Source organism: Nothoprocta perdicaria, unplaced genomic scaffold, assembly GCF_003342845.1.
Source record: "Nothoprocta perdicaria isolate Ctin4 unplaced genomic scaffold, notPer1 scaffold_41, whole genome shotgun sequence".
Classification (NCBI taxonomy): domain Eukaryota; kingdom Metazoa; phylum Chordata; class Aves; order Tinamiformes; family Tinamidae; genus Nothoprocta; species Nothoprocta perdicaria.
Window position 1 is genome coordinate 4,753,601 of NW_020455655.1, and position 23,625 is coordinate 4,777,225.

Here is a 23,625-nt window from a genome sequence, read left to right on the forward strand (position 1 = left end):
GTGGATGTTCATGCTGAAGACGTTCTCTTCCAGCAGGTTTATCRTGCCTCTGTTGGAGGTTTCTGCTCCACAGCTCTGCTTTTGGACAGGAGCATGAGAATTTTCCTTAATGGGTGCATCTCCCAGCTTCAGGAGAAGTAAAACAGGTCACGCCAAGCACCTCACGCTGAAATGAGTATCAGCTGCTTTTTGCTTCAAGGCAGGCTGGGAATTGTGAATATGAACTTCCTGAATGGCATGCAGTGAGGCTAGGAAACTCTTACAGAACTGGAGTGATGACCAGCTAAGAGTGGTACCTGTCACAGTGGGACATCTTCACAATCCCTGYAGTTGGAGACAGTTTGAGCTGGCATGGCTAATTTTGCCAAAAGCAGGTGTTAGAGTTCTTATAAAACTTCTTTCATTGGTGGATATTGTTAATGGCAATCTGCGTTCTGTGGACAGTGGTGAGCAACTATGTATAAGAACATCCTCAGCACAGCCAGGTCTGTCSTGTCTTTGGACCTTGTATAATCTCAAGCACATATTGTTCCTAGTTTCTTATCATGACAATAAGAGTAGAAGTAACCAYGTAAATCAACTCTACAAAATATGCTTTTTAGATGATTTAGACTATTTGCAAGTGAAATCATACCAGTAGTCRAATTCAGTATATTTAACTTAGAGTTTTTAAGACATTTGTATAAGAATTAGGTTTTCCATTATTTCAGGAAACTTGCTTGAATGTGTAGTTATACTGTCTTCTCATTTTGTGGGTGAATTCAAGCCTGGAATAATACAACACAGTTCTGTAATTCCATTTATTTATATTCAGTCTGTGGCAATAATCCAGCAACAAAATATCGATTGGTTTTAATGACACCAAGGTTGGATTCAATATTTTGCACTTTTAATAGAGGTTAGTGGAATTAAAAGAAAAAAAAAAAAAGCCATATTTTTAATAAACAGGAATTCTTTTTCCAGATGGGAACATAACCCTTGGACTGCATGTTCAGTTTCCTGTGGAGGTGGTATTCAGAGGAGGAGCTTTGTGTGTGTAGAGGAGACCATACATGGCGAGATACTGCAAGTGGAAGAATGGAAATGCATGTATGCCCCTAAGCCTAAAGTCATCCAAACCTGTAACCTCTTTGACTGTCCTAAATGGGTGGCTATGGAATGGTCTCAAGTAAGTTGAAAAGTAATTTTGATTTTTATTCTTTGTTTGTTTGTTTTTCTTGCTTCCCTAAAGGGAGCCTTGTGTTACCATGTGCAGGGCTGTAAGAAAAAATAAGCACAATTCGTAGACCTTGTTAACATTTTGTCTTAATTTGGCCTGAAAAGAAAAAATAAAAAAATAAAAACTTAGTGATTTGTGCAGGGAAGAGTGCATATAGAGTTATGTATGCCTGTTGAATTGCTGTTTTACAGAGAGTAAAAATTAGAACCAGAGGTCAGGTCCCTTTGCAATCAGGCTGTTTGTCTTCCATTTCTTGATAAATGTAATCTTTCACTTCATATAATAGCTAAAGGCATGACTGTCTAGGGGCTGACATATTCGCAAGGGTGATTTTCCAGCATTCTTCTTACCTTTCATTACAGTAACAAGAATAGAGAGCCAATTTATCTTGGCTGCGGTTATCTGATCTAGTCAGATAGCTCAACACTTCTATAATTCCTTAGTTCATCCAAATGAGATCACTGACGTGCAGTGAAGGAACTGCTCTTATGGCACGTCTGACCCAGCTTAAACTGAAAATGACCAAAAGCTGTGAGTGAGCATATTTTCAGTAGATAGCCACCTTGGTTTGAGACTGGAGCCAATCAGATAAGTTTTACTGAACTCGCAAAATCACTTTATTTCCCCAAATTTAGAMATTTTTTCCAGCACCATTTTTTTTTCTATTCAGCTAGCAATGCAGAGTTACATTCAATTCATGTTTATCTGATACCTGATAGAGCAATTAAAATTTGACTTGGGGGCTTGCGCTAAAGCCTGCCTAAGTCAGTGGAAAGACTTTAGTGAACATAAATCATCGATGCTTCTAACTTGCTATTTAGAAATATTTGTAAATATAATATAAAGGGGACAGAGATGGTTGTGTTGTCTCCCGTAGTGCACGGTGACCTGTGGCCGAGGTTTACGTTACCGTGTGGTGCTGTGTATTGACCACCGAGGGCAGCACGTCGGTGGCTGCAACCCACAACTGAAACTGCACATAAAAGAAGAGTGCATTGTGCCAGTACCATGTTACAAGCCAAGAGGTAACTGGAATTTAGTCTGGGTGTGTTATTGCTTTACGTTTTTGTTAACAGAATTAAAAGTCCCTGGTAACCTTTTTCAGAAGTGTCAGAAGCTGGAATTTACTACAGTGTATTCCAGTCTTGGCAAAAATGAGCGTTTTAATTATTGGTGTTAGGGAAAGTGTCCTGCTGATAGTCCTAGCTTMTAGCATGGCTATAATGCCATGCGGTGAACATGCTAACCAAACCTATACGACTTAGTGAAACTAGGAAAACCAGAAGTAGTGAGCTCAGGCTAGGGAGGGCTATATTTTAGCTATATAATTTCCACATTATTGCATTCAATAATGTGGAAATGGGGACAATAATATGTATGTTGTCACCTGGCATCATGTCCACTTTTGCATCTCACTAAATGTGTCAAGATTCTCACTGGACTCTATCAATTCATTAAGCTATTGCCTAACTAGGCTCCCTGTCTTTTCTCCACTTCTACATGATTAAAAGATCTGTAATATTTAATGACATAAATTGACAAACGTTCTTCAAAAGTATTAGTAAAATGTGAATGTTTAGATGGAAAGGCGAAAGAATAAAAGAAAGGCAGATGAAGTAGAAAAGGAGTATGTCCTGTTCCATTCTTGTACCTTGTTCATTTCCGTGCCAAGAAAATTTGGGTTGGTTCTACTTTCTTTCACTTTTTGTTTGAAAGGTTGTATTTCAGACATTCTCAACTCTCCATAGGATGTACACAGAAAAAATGAAAAGTATCTCTAGACAAGTTCATGTTTTTTGAGATGTTTTGGGGTTTTAGTGAGTTCAGACTTTAGAGAGTTCTTCAAATACAGAACTATTCAGGGTTAAATGCTATGCTGTTCTTTAAACCATGCAGTAGACATTTTAAGGGCCTTCTGGGCTTTTACTTAGGCTTGGAGGCATAGATGCTCAGCTGGCTTATGGTACCCCAAGAAAGGTCATGATCCAAATAGGGGGTGTAGAGACAGATAAAAGAAGCCTGGAGCTTACCCTGGGATATTAGACTGCAGACTGCAGAAGACAATGCAGTCTAATACAGACTGACTGCATTTGGGGGAAGATGTGAGAGAGCTGAAAGATTAAATGGRAATGGTAACTGGATTGCTGGTACCCTCACAAAAAAAGTAGTGTTAGGATTGAACTGCAGCATCATGAGGAGATTTCCTGAGAAATGTTTTACTGTCAAGTGCAAGTTTACTCACAAGCAATAGGTCAAAAAGTGTGTCAAGAGTTCAATGCTAATCTGAATAATGCAAATATCTATGTATTTCTTTGAAGGAATTACTTAGGCTTTTTTTTTTCCCCCCTCTTACTAGAAAAAAGTCCTGTGGAAGCAAAATTGCCATGGTTTAAACAGGCACAAGAGATGGAAGAGACCAGAACAGTCTCTGAAGAGCCCACGTAAGTCTGTTGTCTTTTACAGTGAAGAAACATTGCCAGCATATTTTGCAGATCATCTGGAAGGAGTGCTGCTATGCAGTTTGCTTTGACATTTGGCCCTCCTTGGAGATGAGTTTTGTTGTGAGCTGTTCCTAATTTTACATCTCAACAACTTTGCTTTTGGGGCTCCTGTTCTGGAAGACATAGAAGTCCTCTATTAATAGTGTCCTTACATCATTCAAGTAGTGCAAAAGGATCTTATTTACCCTAATTAACCCTTAATTAATACATGTGGAAGCATTTCAGCTGAAGTAAATTAAACAGTTTTATCCCAGTCATTTCCTTTACCTCAAGAATACCTCAAGTTATCCTCTTAAAAATAAAAAAGTATTTAGGAGGGCTACCAGGCTTAGTGCATAAAGAAAGTGAGAAAAACTCGCTGATTGCTGAATTTAGCTTAATCTGCAGGGATAGGTTGGGATATTTTCCATGTGTATCTGATTTTAATGTTGTGAGTCACCTTAAAAGCTGATGGTGTGAGCCTTACAACACTTCAGTCCTGGATGTGAAAGCATAACATATATTTGACTGAACTTGCTCCCATCTCTTACATGCTAGGGCATCTGCACAGGTGTTTGTGCCTCTTCTGTACACTTCATGCACTTAAGTCTGTACTAWACCCAAAATATAGGACAATTTTCTAGAAAGTAGTAGCTTTCTGTAAGGATTTTGTAATGGTTTTTGACCTGTACTCTGTTGTGCTTAGCCAGGATCTGCGCTCATTTGTAGCAATGTCAATTTGAAATAGTTTAGATGAGCTTAGTGAAGTCACTTGCGGATTTATACAGCCCAGAGTGCMGAGTATACCCCATTAGTTCTTATTTTATTTCCTCCAGCTAGCTATTCCTGATTTTGGCACATACCTACCAACAGGTGTGATCATGCGTAATAAAATCTCTACACCTGCACTGACTCACAGGAGAACCCACTTGCCAAGCAGGTGTTTCTTGCATGGTTAATGGTGTCTGTTCTTTAAACTTTTCACTGCTTAAACATCTAAAGTCAAGTGTCAATCTACTGCGAGTGCTTATTTCACTCCAAATTGGAGTCCCTGAATTCAGGCAGGGTGTAGTAGCAAAGAAGTAAAAATATATAAAAATAAAGTATGATTATCAAAGGCAGTGATGCAATCAAACACTCCTGTTGAATGTCGGCATATCAGAATGAGGCTGCATGAGATCATCCCTAAAGAGGATTCAGCACAAAGCTATAAAGAAAATCTTTGGCATTACAAAATCAAGCACAGAGGTATGTGATACACTGCGGAGACTATGAGCTAGTGTAATAGCTCATAGAATCTGGTAGAATAAGCAAAGAAAGACTGACAGCGACACAGCGGGCTGACTGACTGTAATAGAATTGAGCGACTGGCTTGATAATGGCCTCACTGCTATTTTTTGCTCACAAAAGGCACAGTTATTTGTGCCTTCCTTGAAATGACCAGTGTCTTCCCACTGTAACCTCAGGGTTAATGCAGCCATGTGCATTTCTTCTCCGTGCAGAGTGTTCTTTTTCCACCTCAACTCTGCAGTTTCATGGATTTCTTCTTAAAGACTTGGATATTCTTACTGTTAATTTGGAGACCTAGACCTTCCTCATCTTTCATTCATGATCCTAACTCTGTCCTGAGAATCTTTCCTTCAGACCTCTCAGAGCTACCTTCATCCAACTCTAAAGGGTTTCTCCAGCTGCTTCTTGCTGGTGACTCTTCTCTGCCATCCTCCTCCTTACTCTGCTGCTGGGGCTGTCCTGCTTTCCTAGTCTGGGTGCTCTCTGCTCTTAGGACCAAATGTAAACACTCCAGCCAGATTCCCTATTAATTTGTTTCTGCTGCTGCTGTGTCCTGGCACCACCTGATCTTATTCTTCTGAGGTAGCTGGCAGGTAAGAAGAAATCAAAATTTATAAGGTAAGATTACCTTGATGAGAATAATGAATAAGGAAGACTGATACCTGGCTTTTGTCTTAAGTCAGCCCTATGTATGTCTCACCATCCTATAGTAGGTGGCTTAAAGGAGTCCCAGTGAGACTGGTTATTTGCCAGCAYGTTTTCCAGCAGAGCTGGACAACTCTGCTTTCCTTCCTTTTCTCAGGCTGCCTGCTGGTCACATGCAGAGTGCTTTGCAAGCAGAGCAGTTTCTCACATGATGCTTTAAATCTCATGACCATATCTGGACCTTTTTTTGCCAGTAGCAGTAAGATTTTGAGGTCAGAGTTTAGGATATAAAGAATATAAACTGTAACAATAGACTGTTACTTCTCCCAAAATAAACTGTAACAACATCTCCCTCCACTTTGGATATGTTTAACTTTGTTTCTTGTAATTTGCATGATGCAGAGTGTTAGYTGTACGTGGCACAAGTGGTAAGTCATAGCTAGGGCTATGTAGCTCATAGTTGGGACATTATGATATCCTAGGTGGAATACCATCATTTTTAGTTATTTTCTTGTCAGCCAAACCAAAACCACAATATGGAGTCTCAGTTTCTAGTCCRTCGTTTTATTACAACTATCTTTCTGTGCTTTGGGGTGATGCTTTAGTTGACAATAAATAAAAGAACAAATGCAGCTGCATTTTAGAACCCACAAATGGTGAATATGCCAAACTAGCCTGTGGAAGATAAATACTTCTGCTGCTGTGGTCTACCACGGCTGGTGTCCTGAATTTATATAGAGGGTGAACGTTCAAAAGACTTTTTTTTGTCTTTTTATTATTAGCAAAATAAAAAATGACTGCCCTTAAAGTGAGGCCAAGAAAAATGTAGGTCTGACCTTTTCAGTTTTTAGTTGTGGAATGTGATGACAGTTGATACCAATCATTATTTTAAACGTTCCTCCCTTGAGCCTTCTTAGTTACAGTGGGATTCGCAGAGAAGCTTCAGCAAAATTTTGCATCTTCTTTTTTAATCACAAGCTAAAGAAATCGACACCTCYTTGACTTTCTGTGTCATGGTTTAGAACAAAATCAAAACGTTTTCAAAAGCATACATTTTCAGCAACCTGAGCTTAAAAATAATCAGCAGCTAAAAGTGAAACACRGTATCACAGAGGTGCCTGCTCGTTGCTGAGTCACTTTTCCAGCAACTTTCTCACTGTGCAGTTGGTGGGAGAGAATTAAACATTTTTCCCTGCTTCGACTCTGGACTCTGGTCGTGCAGCCCAGCACGTTGTGCCCGGGGCGGGTAAGGAGCAGGGCAGGCGGGAGCGGCGGGCAGCGATGAGCAGGGAGCCTGAGCCGCCCTTTCCAGGCTTCTGCAAAATTCTATCCAGGCTCCTTGGAGCTGCAGGGTGGGACCACAAGTATCACAGGAGCAGCCCTTTTTTTTTCAGGATTGAGGCATTTCCTGCCTTCACTGAAAGCAAGGACTGTGAGGAGGAAAACAAAATAGTAAGAGACACCGTGTTTTCCAAGTCGTTAGAGAGCTGGAAGAGGCTGCGCTGCCCTGTGTTTTCAGCCCGGATTTGATTAGGTTGGGCTGGGCTGCTCTGGCCTGGTTTAGATCACTGCTGTGTTGTCCAGGTCACCCCACACTGGCCAAGTGAATGCACTTCCCTTATGGATAGACTGAGCACCCCGTGGGGGGAGAGGGTGACTGCTGGGATTGCACGGTCTGTGTCATTTATACCTGTACAACTAATTTTAGTAGTATTTGATCTCTGTGTTGCACTGCTAGGACCGACTTGTTTAAAAAAAAAAAAAAGGCAAGTCCCATCCAGAGACATTGTTAAAACTCTGCTTCAAAAAAGTATTGAATCCAAAATATTGCTGTGGGTGTGGTGAATGTCACAAATTAAAAATAAATCATTTCTGAGGTTGAAGAGTAATTTACTTTAATGATTTCTGTTACAAGCTTTGGTAGTGCATATGTTAAATTAAAAATTATTTTTCCAAACTTGAAATTTAGATAAACCAACTTCCAAGCTCTAGAGCTCTGACACTGTTTAGCCAGTTCCATGCTCTCATTTTGTATTATCAGCTTCCATGGGCCTCTATTAAATGTACTTGAAGTGTGGCATTGAAAAGATCTTCCCCTGAAAAGTTCTGTAATTTAGGATTTTGATGGTTAGGTGACCACATGACTTGTTAGCAAATGGCAAGGTAGAATTAAAAAAAAAAAAAAAAAAATTTTATGCTTGCACTTCACTATAAAATCCCAGACACTAATATTCAACAGGAAAACCTCAATTACAATATAACCTTGCTATAAGTCAAAGAAAAAATGCTTAGAATTTTCTAAGTTTCTTTATAAATCAACTGGTTGCTGAATGAAAGAATTGCTGTGGTTCAAACTTTCCTTTCAAAGAGTTATACAGGGTTTCAAAGGAACGCATCATACATTATTTTTGGAATGCTTTAATGCATTCAACCAGCAGTATACAGAAATAATACTAATTTCTGGTATGTTGCTGTCATGCCTCTACAACAAAAAGGTTATTTCCTTTCAGACTGTAAAGTGGTAGGTGTGATTTGAACACTGAGCAACTCTTAGCTATAGACGTCCATAAGTTTTGTTTTTCAAACTAGGTTCATGACTACAAATAGATTTATACCTTTTTTCTCTAGAAATGGATCCATCTTGGAGAGAGAAATCAATATTTTCATGCTTGCTACAATGGACTTGATCCAATAAAGCACTTGAGTACAAGTTTAASTCTGAGCATGTTGTATTCCTGCTGACTTCAAAGGGCCTGCTAAAATTCATAAAAAGTTAGGCATGTGCTTAATTGTTCCATTGGATCAGGACCATTCTGACATGGTGACCCTCCGTGGTTTGCATCACTGTCTTTGGAAAGATTGTGCAATCTGATGGATCAGGGTTAAGCTGATTTTTAAGTCTGAGGTAAGAGACTTCCCTTGKAGCGGCTTTCCCACAGATGTTCAGTTGGAATTTACTATCAAAAACATCTGGACATTGACCCATCTGCCATGTCCTTGGACTGAATTGGCCCTTAGRTGGCATCAGTATGGCTTTTATGCGGCTTTCCTAGCTGTAGGACACAGCCATCCACCATTCTGGCAATAAAAATCCATCTGGCCACGTACTTYGGAGACTGTCAGGCCTGTGGAAGGAGGAATGCTCTTCGTTTCTCTTGGTTTCAGGAGGCTTTGGGGTTGCTGAGCCCCCCACTGAGCTCTGTCAGCACCAGGATCCGTGTGACTAAAAGTTTGAAGCTCTGTTGAGGACTTGGAAGCGACAAACTTTGACATCTTCACTTTTAAAAGAGATATAAAGATCATTTCATCAAGAGCTCTTTGAGGAGTAGTCAGTGACCTTGTGGCTTTTATTTGAGGTGTGAAGAGTAACTATTTTCTCTGCCACAATATGTGTTGGATGCTTGTCCCAAGGGTAGCAGGGGTGAAAATCTTTGGATCGTGATTTGGGTTTTTCCTTCTAGAAACATTTTTTACATTGATCATACAAATTCTCATATTTCTTGGGTCTGGTTTTTGATTATCAGCTTCATTTGAACATATAATAAAAAGAAGCCTCTGCAACCTTTTGATGAAAAAGTCCTGAAAAGCTCTAGATATGATTTCATATAAATTGCTCCCTGAAGCCACCCAAGATGACTTTGTTAATGAAGTTCAGCTACTTGACCTTAATGTCATTGTTACTAGATACTAATGTGACCGTTGAAGTAAGATAATATTATAGACTTAAAAAGCCCTTTTCCTCAGTGAGTTTTTTTTTTATCAGGAGCATAAAGACTTTTTAAAATGATGACAAAACTTGCTCATGCCGACACAAACATATGGAATTAAATGCAGCTGTCTCCCCTGCCCTGTGGTTATTTGCAGGTTTATTCCTGAGCCCTGGTCTCCGTGCAGTGCCACGTGTGGCGATGGCATCCAGGTGCGGGATGTGAAGTGCCGAATTCTTCTCGCTTTTACTCAGACGGAGGTGGAGCTGCCGGAGGAGGAATGTGAAGATGTGAAGCCACCAACAGAACGAGGGTGTCACCAGGCTCCTTGTGACAGTGATCCTATCCCCTACACGGCAGAGACTTCCCATGCTGAAGATGGCAGTTTGATTTATGACTGGGAATACATTGGCTTTACTCCATGCTCAGCTACATGTCTTGGAGGTTATATATATATATATTTATTTATTTTAATCATGAGTTACAGAATTTGGCATTGGTCAATATTATTGGATCTTATGATACTGTTTCCCCGAATTAGCTGCATTGTTACGTAGGAAAAAATGCAGCCTCAATTTTAAACTTTTTTCTAAAATATTGCTAGAGTATTTCAGTCTGGTACAGTTTCTTGAAATCCTGCGTTCAAAAACTGAACTTTATTTGGTTAAATTAGTTTTTAAAAGTTGATGTGGCAATTAGCTTCTGTCTTGGTGCTGTAGGCATAATTTTGGTGCTAATGAATGTTGCAAAGTATTAGCTTGGCTGATGGGCATTGTTAATGGTCTCTCTTTCCATAGGAACTAGAAGTGTATTGTTTCAAGCTAAAATTCTCATATTCTCTTCTCCCTTATCTTCCAAAAACACTTCAGTTTTCTGCCATATAGTAGGGAAACAAAGTTGTAATTAGGGTGGCTTGCTTTCAGTCTGACTGGCGTGAAGATCAAACAGGAGTTTGTTTAGGGTTTGCTACAGTACATCACTCCATAGGAACTYCGTGCCATACATCTGTCTGCAAGTAGTTAGGCACATTCCTCCTTGGATGTAATCGAATCTCGCTGTCGCCCTAAGTACATGTTACTAGACAAGGTTTCCAGTGTTGCTACTTGGTGCTGTACTTAGGGACTGAACGCAGAAGTGAGTTATGAAGTGTTAAGTGGAAGCAGTGGAATTGTGAACACACCTAWATATGGCAGGAATGATGACATCAATGGGAAGTGAAGACAGTTGTACCCACAGAAGAAATATAAAATGTAGAAAAGGGGAGAGCAGCAACAGTTGGAACAGTCTAGGGCTCATAGAAAGTGGCTTCCTCTGTGGTGTTCACCACTTCAAAGCTTGAAGAAGGAAGTTGGGAGGGAAGCCCCAAAACACTGTCAGCAGGCTGGTAAGTGACTGGTAAGAGCCTCCTTTGCCATTTAATACTGCTCTTTCCTGATGGGATTAATCCGTAGGAACAGTAGCACGTYTGATCCCAAAAGTGGTGGATCCCGTTCCCCCCACTACCTTCAGTGGGCGTCAGGGATGCCAAGGTGGAAGAGGCTGTAGCTCAAAGTAAATGGATATGTAAAAATGTTGACTTGGCAGCTGTGACAACTACTTGGATAGATTGTTTCTATTTTTGCATTTTAGTGAGTTTTTTTAAGAAATAAGGAATTTATTCTAAAGCAGAAACAAGGCTTTTATTACCTCTACATTTTTAGTTGCTGTTTTTCATATCTCAGCTGATTTTTTTTGTAATATGCGATCACTTCATTGCCATCTCAAGTCCACATTATTATTGCTTTTAGCCAATATCTTTTTTTTCAGAGGGGTTCTAAATATCTTTTTTTTTTTTTTTTTTTAATTTGGAGGAAATGAGCAGAATTCTGGGCTAAAATAGTCTCTTTGTCTTTGCCTGCCCCTTACATAGATGAGTGCTTACATTGCCTATGTCTTCATGTGTGCTTGTCCATGCAAGACTTCACATAAAAAAATTGTGCTTGCAAACTAAAGGTAACTTAAGGAGGCTGTTCTGAAGAGAACTTCATTTGCCATCATAAAGGAACCTTAAAATGACTAAAGAGCAAAATCTTAAATCTGCCTTGATTTTGTTCTTAAGAAAGCTGAGTGGCAATTCAGTTGTTAACTTTTAACCCGTTCCTGACTTTCTGAGTTTACTTGATCCAGCATCTAAGTGCTTAAGAAAATCCTGTCTTTTTGGAGTTGGGATAGAAATGAGCCCTTTAAAGAAGTTGCAAGTGAAATGGCTTTTTGTGTTCTTGAGGCTTCAGTGCTATCAGCAGCCTCGTGTCTAGATGCTCTGCCACGGGCTGCCCCGGGAAACACGGGCAGTTGTGGGGACACTTTATCACATAACAGCTCAGCAGTCCCTGCGCTGTCCTGCTAGGTAGGTAGCAGTGATTTCTTTCTTCTGTCAGTTCCGAGCTTCTTACTGCCTTGGCAGACGCTTTCAAACAGACCCAAGTTACCTGCCGATAAATAGTTTTAAGGGAACCAGACATCTTTTCTGTTTCCAGCTTACTGCAGTGCACTAATGATCTCACTGTGTCTACTATTTTTCCATTGTGTAGTTCAAAGGGTCTGATCCCTTTCTGCTAAGTTTTATGTCCAAATCTCATTTCAATTAGATGAACTCTTAGTTACAAGAAATAAAGGTTGTCTGAGTTTGGAATATCCCAGTGTAATGTAAATTATATTAGCTACTTTGTCTCTAGTATGAATGTATCTAGCTGTGGCTATTAAAATAAATTCCTGTGGATTTCTGATTCCTTGGAACTTCTCTCCCAGTTTCTTAGCACTTGCCTGTCCCTAAATGAGGGAAAAGCCAGCGCCGGCGAAGCCTTTATGGCACTGCTTGAGCAAGGACTAAATCTCCATTTCGCTGCTTTCCACCACTTCTTTAAATCCACATGCAGACTAGACATCTAATTTGCACCCTCCCCTGGCCCCTCTCTTGAGCAGGGGTAAAAATGTGGATGCTAACGTCTTTTCTGAGCTCAGGGAATTAGTGAGATGGAACTGGCCGAGCTCGGGCTCCAGCAGCAGCACAGTCTGTTCACGAGGGCCTGGTGGCCTCATGACAAGGAGCCTGTGGGCCTCTTGGGTGCTTTGAGCACCCACTCTGGGTGCTGTGAGGACTACAGGGCTGTGCTCTGCCTGCAGTCATGCTCTGTTGCTCTTTCCAGGAGTGCAAATTAAAGCTCCCTGGATGGATTTATCATGAGACAGGCATCATGGTGAAGATCCGTAGGAAGCCATTACCACCCAGAAGGTCAGAGCGCTGTGTTTTGTCTTCAGTACCTGAGGAAATCCCAAGCTGAAAATGAGCCAGCCCTGTGCCCTGGCAGCAAAGACAACTAGCAGTATCCAAGTAAAAATTGCTTGGAGAGCTCAGGCTTTGCCTTGTTTTTTTCCCAGGGGAAAAAATATATATATATTTATAATGTATTTTAAATATATATATAATGTATATATGTATTTATAATGTATATRAATTATATATATATATCTATAATGTGTCTATATATAGATGCATATAATGTATATACATATTTTTTTCCAGTCCGAAAAACTGATCTTCATGAACAAGTCCTCAACATTAGCATAATGTTGACATATGTTGTTAGCATAATGGATTAACGCTGAGAAGTAATAGTGATTATTAAAAGAAAGAGTATGATTGCTGAAAAGATTTTTTTTTCAATCTGTAATACTTCTTTAGTGTTGTCAGTCAGTGAGTGAAGGCTGTTTTTACAAGCTAAATGTTCTCCATTTAAAAATAATGGAGATGTCTCTTCTAAAAATACCTTTAACTGTAAGGACAAATTCTTGTGATTCCATGTAATTCTTGCTATTTCTATTCCAAAAGCTTCAAAAAATTATGATTCATCTTCCAAGTCATTATATTGGCTTAATAAGATTAAAAGATGAGTATGTATCTTGTTCTCTTTTTTCTCTTTTTATAGTTGTCCTGTAGAAACTCTTAAGAGTGCAGTGAAATTATATTTTCAGGCTTTTGTCTGGACCATGATGGCTAAAAGTTTACTCTCTCATTTATAAGAAACCAGAGATTCATTAGAGCATCACAGGATGCCAGCCACGTTTTAAGAGTTTTTAAGAAGAACCGTGAGTATTGAGAGACTCACAAACAGAGCTGAGAGCGTTTGCAGTAGCGTTGTAGCTAATTTGGTAACAGGACATTTCTGTAAGTAGTTTCACTAACTACAGAGGCTGTTTACTCTTTTACAAGAGGACCATAAAATAACATTGCCAGTCCCAATAGATTTACAGGGAGACTCAAGCGCTTGGAGTTTCTCCTGGGTTATTTTGAGTTGATAATGTATATTTTTAAGTAAGCCTCAAGCTGAGACTGTTTCATGGAAGAAATGGGGGTCCTTCCTCTTCCAGGTACAAAGCTGGCTGAAGGGATCCACCTTCTTGCCATTTGCACAGCAATCTTCATCCTCCATTTCATTTTAACTCTAAAAAAGGCAGGATGAAAATATCTGGATTTTCTCAAACATTGTGATCTTTTAACACAGCTTCGTGCACTGTATATTTCATTGCACAAAAAAAACACTTGTAAAAGAATGTAAATGTATGTGGTTTGAATGCTGGGTTAAAATAGAAATATTCTATTTCACTGAATAGTAGGATAATTACTACAATAGTGCATCAGATTACTGTAAAAATACTTAATGTTCCCTACTGCATACATAATGTTTTAGTTAAATTATCTACTATGTTTATATTAGAAGCCAAGAAAGTTATACATATAAAACTTTGCTTGTTTGAATAATAGATTTTTCCATTTTCCAATCTATATAGAATAAAAAAAATTATTGTGATGGAAGTTCCCAACCAAGCTAAAATTGTAGTTGGGGGTGAGAAATCTGATTTAATTTTTCAAACATTTTCACACCAGAGTTCAAACGAGTGCTGCATCACTCTAAGCAAGGTTGCTTATGAAGTAGAGTTCCCCAACTGAAAACAAGGAACAGGAAGGAACAGGGTGGCATTTTTAACATCTCTACAGTATCTGTTTTGTACTTGCAGCATTTTTTCTTTCTTTAAATAAGGTATGTGTGGGAAGGAATYGCTCCTGATTGTGCATATTACCGTTTTCCAGTGGTAACACAATCTAAGCCAGGTCAAGACTGCAATGGTTTAATGAGCTTTAAGAGCCGTAACGTGCCTTTTGTATGTCTGCTCACCAATTTATTTTTTCTGCACTGAGATATAAAGTTCCCATGGGATTGTTGCTGCTTTAGAAGGCCTGAAAGAAGTCTCATTTCATTTTCCTCCCTTGGATAGGACGTTTAGCAGATTATTGCTTATCACGACGCGTTCCAGAGCTGCATCGCGTTAGACTCTGACGTTCCCCATGAATGCAGTAAAGGCAGGAGGATGGAAGGGGTGTAGCGTGAGCTGTGGAGATTGCAGGGCTGCGTGAAGTGCGCTGGGCTGCTTGTCTGCTCACGTCACCCAGAGCCCCTGCTCCACCACAGCCTCCACACCTTGTTCTGTCCCGTGAGCCGTCAGCCTGGAGGTCCCTGTGGAAGGGCCTGGGAGGCTGCTCCTGCTAAATGTTTGTAAGGAGAGTGGATGAAGGGTTTGATTCCTCTTGAGGGAGTGAAATACAGAGTTCTAGAAAACATGATTGTGTAGTTAGTTTGTCTTGATTGGATATTTTCATGTTTGGATGACAGCCTCGTGGTGTTTGCTGATGAAGGCTTCTTCACAGTCCTGCTAGTGAAATATATTTCACTAATACTTGCTTTCCCTATGCTTTCCAATACTTTGACATAACAGCAACGAATAGGTGGTCAGTCATATCCAAAATCAAGTCCTCTATTCCATAAAAGTTCATTGCTTTGTAGATGTAGTCAAAACATTTATATAACAAGGTCTTTCTGAACTGAAAATGAGTCCCAGAAGGGATCAAGAGTTRTCCTGGAGAGCCTGAAAGGAACTGGAATCTACATTATTGCACAAATCACTGCTGTTATATATCTGCTTGCTGTGCTAAAGCGTCTGAAATAGTAAGATTAGGTCAAGTGTCACAAGGAAGGAGTGGGATCTTGGCTGGCTAAAGATGCTGGCCTGCAGCAGAGCTGGTTATGGATAGAATAGTTTTGCTTTATGAAAAGAATAACTCTGTTCATGTTTAATATTGTAATGGACTGAGATAGATGGAGAAGTGGTAGAATCRGGGCTTGACTTTGAATCACTTGGTGCTGTCCAGGCTGTCGTGTGAGCGAGAATTGTGAATGACACATTCAAAGCAAGAGCAGTGGTTGGAAACCCTGGGGGAGAGGGAAAATGCCCTGCAGTGGCTTGTTGCTATTGCTGCAAGTAGAAATTCTCTGTGCCTGGAAGTCACAAAACACAAACCATTAATTTGCAGATGAAATTTTCAGTGCAGGTTATTTCGCCGAGCCCGCTGAAATCCGAAAGGCTAATAAGGAATAGTGCCAAGGGCCACAGACAGATTAGAGCAGAAGCAGTGGGGATGTTCAGAGGATATTTTGCAAGCTATAGTTTGCAAGTTTTATGTAATATTTATTACATTTTTGCAGATCTTTAGCTCCTTAGAGTCCAGTCCAGCGAGAAGGAAATATTTATACCCTCATTTTGGCATTAAAAGCATTAGCTGGCTTGAGAGCATTACAGAACCAGGRGGATCTAGTATCTGATGGTGGAGGGAGAAAGAGATGACAGCTCTTGGAAGCCGAATTTCTATAGTTTGTCAGCTTAGAGGTACTGTGTCAAACAAAGCTTTCTAGGTATCACAGGATGTTAACTGTAATCCACAAGTATCTTCTGAGCTTCAAACATACAAGTTATCTCCAATGTTCTTTTCTGCCTTGAGAGGTTGGTGTTAAGCCTGCAATCTAATGCAATGTTTAGAGTTTTATTTTTTTTYCCCCAATGTTTTGTGAAATCTCTTCCATCTTCAGTACCTAATGAACGTCTTCCTCTTGAATTCAGGAACACAAGAAGCCATTGCCATGTGCCTACACRTGGAGACCAAACAAGCTGTCAACGAGACCCTGTGCGACGGTTCCAAGAGGCCGCCGCCGATGGCTCGTGCTTGCAACGAGAGCCCCTGCCCTCCGAGGTACCTGCGCCGGCGGAAAAGCCACGGGCAGCGTGGCTTAGATAAACCCAATCTTGCCTAGGAAAGGGTCACGTTGCAGGACTGCGGTCTTGCTTGGGGATGAAGTTTCACTGCCTCTGTCTTTACCTCGGTTGTTGGATGATGGGGGTTTTTTTCAGTCTTGTTCACTGCTTTTCTGCACTTCACATGTCACTAATAAAATAGGCAACGTTTTCCGAAATAAATCTCTTCTGTTGAGACGTTTGCTAAAAGTGGAAAAGCGACATGTGCTCTTGTGGGTGGAACGAGGAAAGTTTGCAGACTGTTTCAGAAAAAATAAGGAATATTTCCTTTGTATCCTTACAGAATGAATAATTGCCATTAAATCATACTTTAAATGAGAAATTATTTTAATTTCATGCTTTGTAAGGAGCCACATATACAGTTCTGATGGATTCTTTGTTTGCTCAGAGATAACAAGAAAAGAACAAAAGTAGTGCAAATCCAAGAAAACCTGGCTAATTTGGTCACATATATGGAATTTTGACATGTGTTGCCTTATTTACCTGCTTTTGATCTCTGGCAGCACTGATCCTTAGCATATTGTTTCCACAATGTCTGCAGAAACCTCCTCCTCCTCCAAAATGTAGTGAAGAAAAGTTAACAGGAACAGGATGTTTTATAGGAAATGTATACACGTTTTAAGAAAGTTTTGTAAATGTAAGAAAGGTCATATTTACATATATAAATGTAAATGTTAGCAGGTTGCCAAGAGGAAGCTTTTTTTTTTTTTTTATTCCTATTATTAATGAGTATTAGATGATCTCTAGAGGTCCTTTCCAACCTCAACCATTCCATGAAAATAAATTCTGGAATCAAATTTGCTTGCAAAGATTCTTAATTGCTTTGTTGTAAACAAGTTACTCATTTCTTCATTACACACAGGTTCATAGTTTTGGTTTATAATTTTGCTTTTCAGCCTAAGTTTTCAATGAACGTGCCTGCAGTTATTTTGTGCTGCCTTGTCCCTGGATGCGGATGCCGGTTCCTGCCCTGTTCCACGTTGCTAACTGTGGGCTCCCGGTTGCCTTGTTGGTGCAGGTGGCAGAGCGGYCCGTGGAGACGGTGCTCGGCTACGTGCGGCGTCGGGATTCAGACCCGAGACGTGGCCTGCCGGCAGCCCGGAGGATCTGCTCTTGCTGCTGAAGACTGCAAAGACAAGAAGCCCCACTCGTTACAGGCCTGCAACCAGATAGATTGTCCCCCTGTCTGGCACGTTGAGGAATGGCAGCAGGTATGACTGGGTTATGGAAGTAGTTTAAATGTAAGCAGGGTTCCTCTGGCCGAGAACCTAAAGTTCTGTAGCTGGAGTAACACTGAAGAGAGCTCCTAAACATTAACATTTGAGTGTTTCAACTGGTTTCATTAGATCAAATTAAGCCAGAATTAAAAATAGTACTTGGCACTACTGTGCCAATGAGTATCCTCTGGGTGAGATGCCAAGTCCTATTTAAGGTTTCAGGAGGCTGGATCTCAGTTGCTCCAGGCATCACTTCTCTTTTCATACTCCCCAAAATACTGTAACCTACTTCTGGAGGTGTCCCCTTTTTTGTTCTTGTTTTTGTGCAAGGGCAGAGTTTCCTAAATTCCCCTATGGTATGCTAAGTGATGATATATATTAACTGATGCTCAGCATAGTCAGATCTATGTATAAGATGCATATTTCTCTTAATGATTTCTCCTAATATATAGCATCTAGGTGATATGACTTCTACCTTAGCAGTTAGGTTCTCCACTCATCTGCTAAAAATGTTTGACTAAGATATTAGAATTTTCTGTGTGCTGCTTGCTTTTTAGTTGAGACTAAATGTCATTTTCTAATAATTACTGAGACTCTTACATGTTTGTGTGTAACAGTGTGGTGGACAAGGACAGATATCCATGCGAGTGCAACTGCTGTGTCCTTTTCTTCTCCTTAGTGTTCACGTACCTGTGGAAGAGGGATTCAGAGCCGCAAGGTGTACTGTAAGCAGCTGTTGACAGATGGAAGTTTTCTGAAACACCCTGATGAGATCTGCCAGGAACCTAAATTGCCCGATAGTAAACCATGTGCAAAGGTTGATTGTCCTCCTCAGCTAGTTGTGGGAGAATGGTCCAAGGTGAGCAGCCTGTAACAAGTGCAACCCAAAACCTTCCAATGCCACATGAACAGCAAAGATTTCTCCTTAGGAAAAGGATAGAATTAACAAGTTCATAGGGTACCTGAAGGTTTCACAAAGCATGTAGCAGGACTAAACTGTGCATATTCATCCAGTGCAGTTAATGAAATGGAAAGGAGTGCTTGGAAAGTTGGCTGTCCGAGAAAGCAGATCTTTTCAGGAGCTCTGTACCTTTGTCCTGCTTAGATTGCAAATGTAGCTACCTGCCTACAACCAGACTAATCACATCACCCTTCTTCAGCTGTGTTTAAATTGTTGAAGGAAATAATGTGATGCTGTTTGAAATTTACCTTCTGGCAGACGTGTTTGGCTATTAATTATTTCATAGTGGGATTTCTGAAAAGCAATTCTTCACATTATACTACAGTACTTCCTCTTTCTTTTCCATTTAATCAAAGCTTGCCACCACTTCTGTCCAAAATGATTTAGAACAAGCTATTTAGAAGTTACTATTAAAGGTCTGTGCAATACAAATAAGGAGAGTGGGTCGAAAGACGTGACACAGACTGTTTAGAACATGCTGAATTGCTTCTGTTAGAAGGCCAGGTCTCATTCCTCTCCTCTGCCCACAGTGAGACATGCAGAAATACCGTCATGTTATTTTAATTGTTCCTGAGCTGTTTGCTGGAAAAAATTAGCTGTCTTATATTCAGAGTCCCTGGAAAAGTGAAGAGGCTTTAATGGCCTCCTAAGTAGTACCAGGATTCATATGAAATAGAGCTTGTTAGTGTGTCCACACACACACACCAGTTTAAAATTAGCATGTGTGGAGCGGGATGGCAGGGTGGCTTGATTGCATCCTTCCTTTCACAGTGCTCAGTAAGCTGCGGTGTTGGAATCCAGCGCAGGAAAGCCGCCTGCCAAAACCTAACAGCAAAGGGCCAGTACRTCACACTGAATGCCTCGCTGTGTAGCGCTCCGTCTCCCTCGCTGCTTGTAAGGTCTTGTCAGATGAAGGCCTGCAACAGTAAGTATGTTACCTGGTGTAGCTTCCTACTGATTGGGGTTGAACATGTAAATTAAGAATCTATATATGAGCTGTTTATTCAACTCATCTCCCTACACTTTCACAGCTTTTCTAAGCTGGGATAGATTGAATGTTGTAATTGCTAGACCAGTAATAAGAGAGATTTTTTTTTTTCAGTTAAAATAAATTTTGTGGTCTAAAAAGGTAGATTCTGAATACTTGAATGATGCCTTCACCTTCATACTTACCTACAGTTGGTCTGTTTTTGGCTTTATCCTCTACACTCTCCCAAGTGCAAAAAATGCCTAAATTGAGTATAAATTACAAAGGACATTAAAAAAGATAAGAATCCAGCTCTGGCTTGTCTTTTTGCTTTACATTCATATTGCACTGGACATTTTGCTTAGGCTGGTGGAATTCAAAACTTGAGACCTTGTGCCAGTGATAACTTACGGTATAATTTCTATCTTTCCTTACACAAATGAGGATCCCAGTCTCATAAGCTTTGCAGGAAGTGATGACAGTATGGGAACAGACAGCCCTTGAAAAAATCCTGCCTTTAAAAAAATCCAGAGTCTATTACTCCTTTCATAAGAATCTATTCAGAAAAGATTCTCTATAGGAATAGTACAATTTGGGCACAACATAGTTATGATACTAATATCACTTGCACTCATTGCACATGCAAAACACCCAGTGAAATATTCTACTCATCTATGTTAAGTTTCTTGTGCATGGGAATGATGATACATAGAGACCATTCTAAATGCAGGCTCTAAACCTACACTCTCCATCCTTTAGAAAGGGGGAGAAAAGAAAGTTAGAAAGGAGAGTATCAGTTTGTAGGCTTGGGACCAACAGCCTTCATGAATGGCCTGTTTCTGATCTCATGGATAGACACGTTCTGACCCAATTCACAGTACGATAAAGAAATAGTTATTTTATACATTTTCAAACTTTGCCTAAAAGGTTATTCACAAAACAAAATAAAAAATAGAATAATCACTGAATCATACATAATATGAAACTTCTTTTCCTGGACTGTGTTTCAGATTAACATGCCAAAATCCTGAGGTTCAAAACTCCACTTAAATAAAGCCCTGTGGGCTTTCAGGAATGTCCTTGGCATAAGGTTTAATAAAATATTTTGAGCTGCATATCTATCTGAATTTAATTAATTGTGGATAGTAGAATGGCAGTGTAGCKGGTTTGCAAATTGCTTAGCACAGACCAATATTAAAGTAAGTGTCAGCTCCCGCCCCAGCACCAGGAGAGGAGGGCAYGGGGTGGCTCAGGGAGCACTCCTGTCCCTGAGAGGCCCAGATCCTCCATGGAGAGGAGGATCCGCTCCTGTCCTCCGTGGGCACCGCGATTGCTCCTGCAGTCACTCCATGCCTGGCATTCCCTCCATGTCCCGCAGCAGGGAGGGGAAGGCCTGAGCATGGATGTACCCACAGTGGCAGCCTGGTTTTTGCAGAAGGAGGCTCCTCTAACACGTGTCATGTGGTGCGCGTTCTGCTCAGAGTGCAGGGAACGGTTTTCTTCCTGGCATCCTTTGGGAGGTGCGTTTTGGAGCGCGCCTCCGCAGCACTCTGCTTCCGCCGCTCAGCTGAGCTGCTCYGTTCTTATCATCTCGTGGTGGTTCTGGGGCTTTTTAGATTTGAACTTCTACTCTGGGACTGATAACTGTAGTTGTTTTCCGCCTAATATTAGCCCTGTTAAGTCAGAAATGGTCCTGGCTCTGTGGGCTCTGAGAAATAGCTAATGGCAGCAGTGCGGCCCTGCGGCCGCCCGCCTGAAGCCTCGCGGCCGCCGCGGGGTCGCAGCGAGGATGCGCCACGAGCTCCCAGAGCTCCAGCACAACCTCCTCACGAGGCAAGATTTACCTTGCAGCAAAACCCTCCCACGCAGCCCATTGCCTCAGCAGCTGCAGCCCTGGGTGATACTAAGGATCTAGAAAATTCATACTTATGTGGCCTTATTTATATGACCTTATGTATTTACATGGCCTGCCATGCACTGCTCTGAACTTTGTTTCACTCCTAACCTTGTCCGCCAGTCACCAGTAAAAATATACACACCCTTTAGTGCTGAGCTGCTAATGAGAGCTAGTGGTCTGACTTGAGAGAAAAATGAAATGGATGAGACTTGTTAACGTATTTATAAGTATGTGCTGGGTTTAGTTCCATGTTGGAGTAACTAGTGTAAACAGAGCACAGCCTGAAGTATTTTAATTTGTGTGTTTAAAGTTACACTTACTGTGTCTGTAAGTTGGACTTGGAATTTGAAGATTTAATACTGGAACATTTCCCTGAAAATAAATATTTGGGGTCCAATAACTTATTAAAAACAGGGCGCTACTTTAATAATTTTAGTAAACTCGGTGCCTAAAGCAATTTATTTGTTGTACCATATAAAATGGTTGAGGGAACAGTGTATCTGGATAACGAATACTGATTTAAAAGCTGTGTAATTATGAAACCACGATATCCCCACAGGTCTGAACTCATTACCCAAAACATTGAAAATAACCATTTTGTTTTATAAGCATAAGAATGCACTCCAGGGTGTAGTTCATGGAGTGTACGCACTTATTGAATGCTTGAAGCATTTAGCTTTTCACCTATTTCTTCACAGCATATTTGAAGCATATGTATGTGAGGAGCATGCAGATTTTCAGGCATCATTGGTGCTGTCGGCGTGGTTGTCACTTTAGGTGGGCGCCTACCAGGTGGAAGAGCACGAATGGTTCTGCAGTCGCCGCAGGCTGCGGCGCTGTGGGGCTGTCCCCTTGTGCCAGGCTCAGCAGTGCCCCACTYGCCACAAAGGGCTGGGTCACCCCGCGCCGTGGACTTGTTCCTGGTGTTGCCCAAATCCCAGCTGGCCACTTCCATCCTGCAGCAGGGAGCTCAAGGGGAGCAGGCCTTGCTGCACTCCAACCGCAGCACTGTTCCTCTCGCCCACTGTGTTCCTGACGTAATGTCATTCCCGCTGATCCGAGCGGGGAGGCAGCTGGCAGCAGTGAGTTGTGGCAGTGGTGTCCCCAGTCCTGCGGTTGCTCCCACGGTCTCCAGGTGCTGCGGTGGCCACCACCACTGGGAGAGCCCGTGGGTGCTCTTGGCCACTCACGCGGCTCCCTGGAAACCTCCCAGCATCCACGTACCTTTAGCAGGATGCAGGAAGAGCCTTGGAATATCCAGCGTCTCCGTAGCCACTGTGCACGAGGCTTTATTTGGCCAATTCAGCCGGCTGCTACACCCGACCTCTCAAAGGCTGGACTCCTTTCCCTCTTTCCTCCCTTCCCTCGCCACTTTTCTGGCACGACGCTGTGAGCAACTCATCTTTCAACCCCAAGAAATGACCCGCGGTCAGTGATAAGCGGCTGCCTTTGCTYGCTGTGAGCTCTGCGTCTTCCGCAGCCGCTGCTTTCGGCTCCGGTGTTGCTACCAGTTTGCCTTCCGTGTGTCAGGCGAGCAGCAAGGCCAGCCAGCAAGGGAAATAACAGTCACCGAGAGCCTTTCTTTTCGGATAGGCTGTGTTTTATTTAGGTCATTCTGCACTCACCAGGGCTCAAATGTGGGGAAAGTGATAATGTGTTTAAATCTTTTGATTCAGCTTTTCCCACTCCCTGTATGCCTAGACTTTCTGAGGCAGCAGTAGGAAACATAAGTATAGTATGATTTTATATTACACACTTAGATGCATGGGTGTATGTGTGCCCCATCYGTATCCTTCATATAGGTATATGTTGTCCATGGCTTTTCTTTGTTGGGAGATTGGAAGAAAACAAGGATAGGCTTCTCAGCTGGCGCAGAGGAATATTATGGTTTCATGTTGTTCACATTTTTGCATTTTTGTGATGCGGATAAAAGCTCGGCATGTTGCAATCTGACTTGAGCAAAGTCAGGAAAGACTCTGCCAAGCATTCTGTGAAAAGTGTGAATTGTTAGCAGAGCTGCCAATGATTAGATACTTTTCAACACTTTTCTTCTTTTTTTT

The 23,625-nt window shown here is 41.2% G+C and overlaps 1 protein-coding gene across 2 annotated transcripts in view; it reads left to right on the forward strand.

The window, feature by feature from the left end:
- ADAMTSL3 (ADAMTS like 3) overlaps positions 1–23,625 on the forward strand; it is a 169,949-nt gene that overhangs the window by 123,460 nt on the left and 22,864 nt on the right. For both annotated transcript variants that reach the window (XM_026045667.1, XM_026045668.1), the window contains exons 13-20: positions 964–1,168; positions 2,097–2,244; positions 3,576–3,660; positions 9,499–9,785; positions 16,332–16,461; positions 17,542–17,734; positions 18,420–18,599; positions 19,473–19,626. In XM_026045667.1, coding sequence (XP_025901452.1) covers positions 964–1,168; positions 2,097–2,244; positions 3,576–3,660; positions 9,499–9,785; positions 16,332–16,461; positions 17,542–17,734; positions 18,420–18,599; positions 19,473–19,626 — 1,382 coding nt within the window. The remainder of the gene's footprint in view (positions 1–963; positions 1,169–2,096; positions 2,245–3,575; positions 3,661–9,498; positions 9,786–16,331; positions 16,462–17,541; positions 17,735–18,419; positions 18,600–19,472; positions 19,627–23,625) is intronic.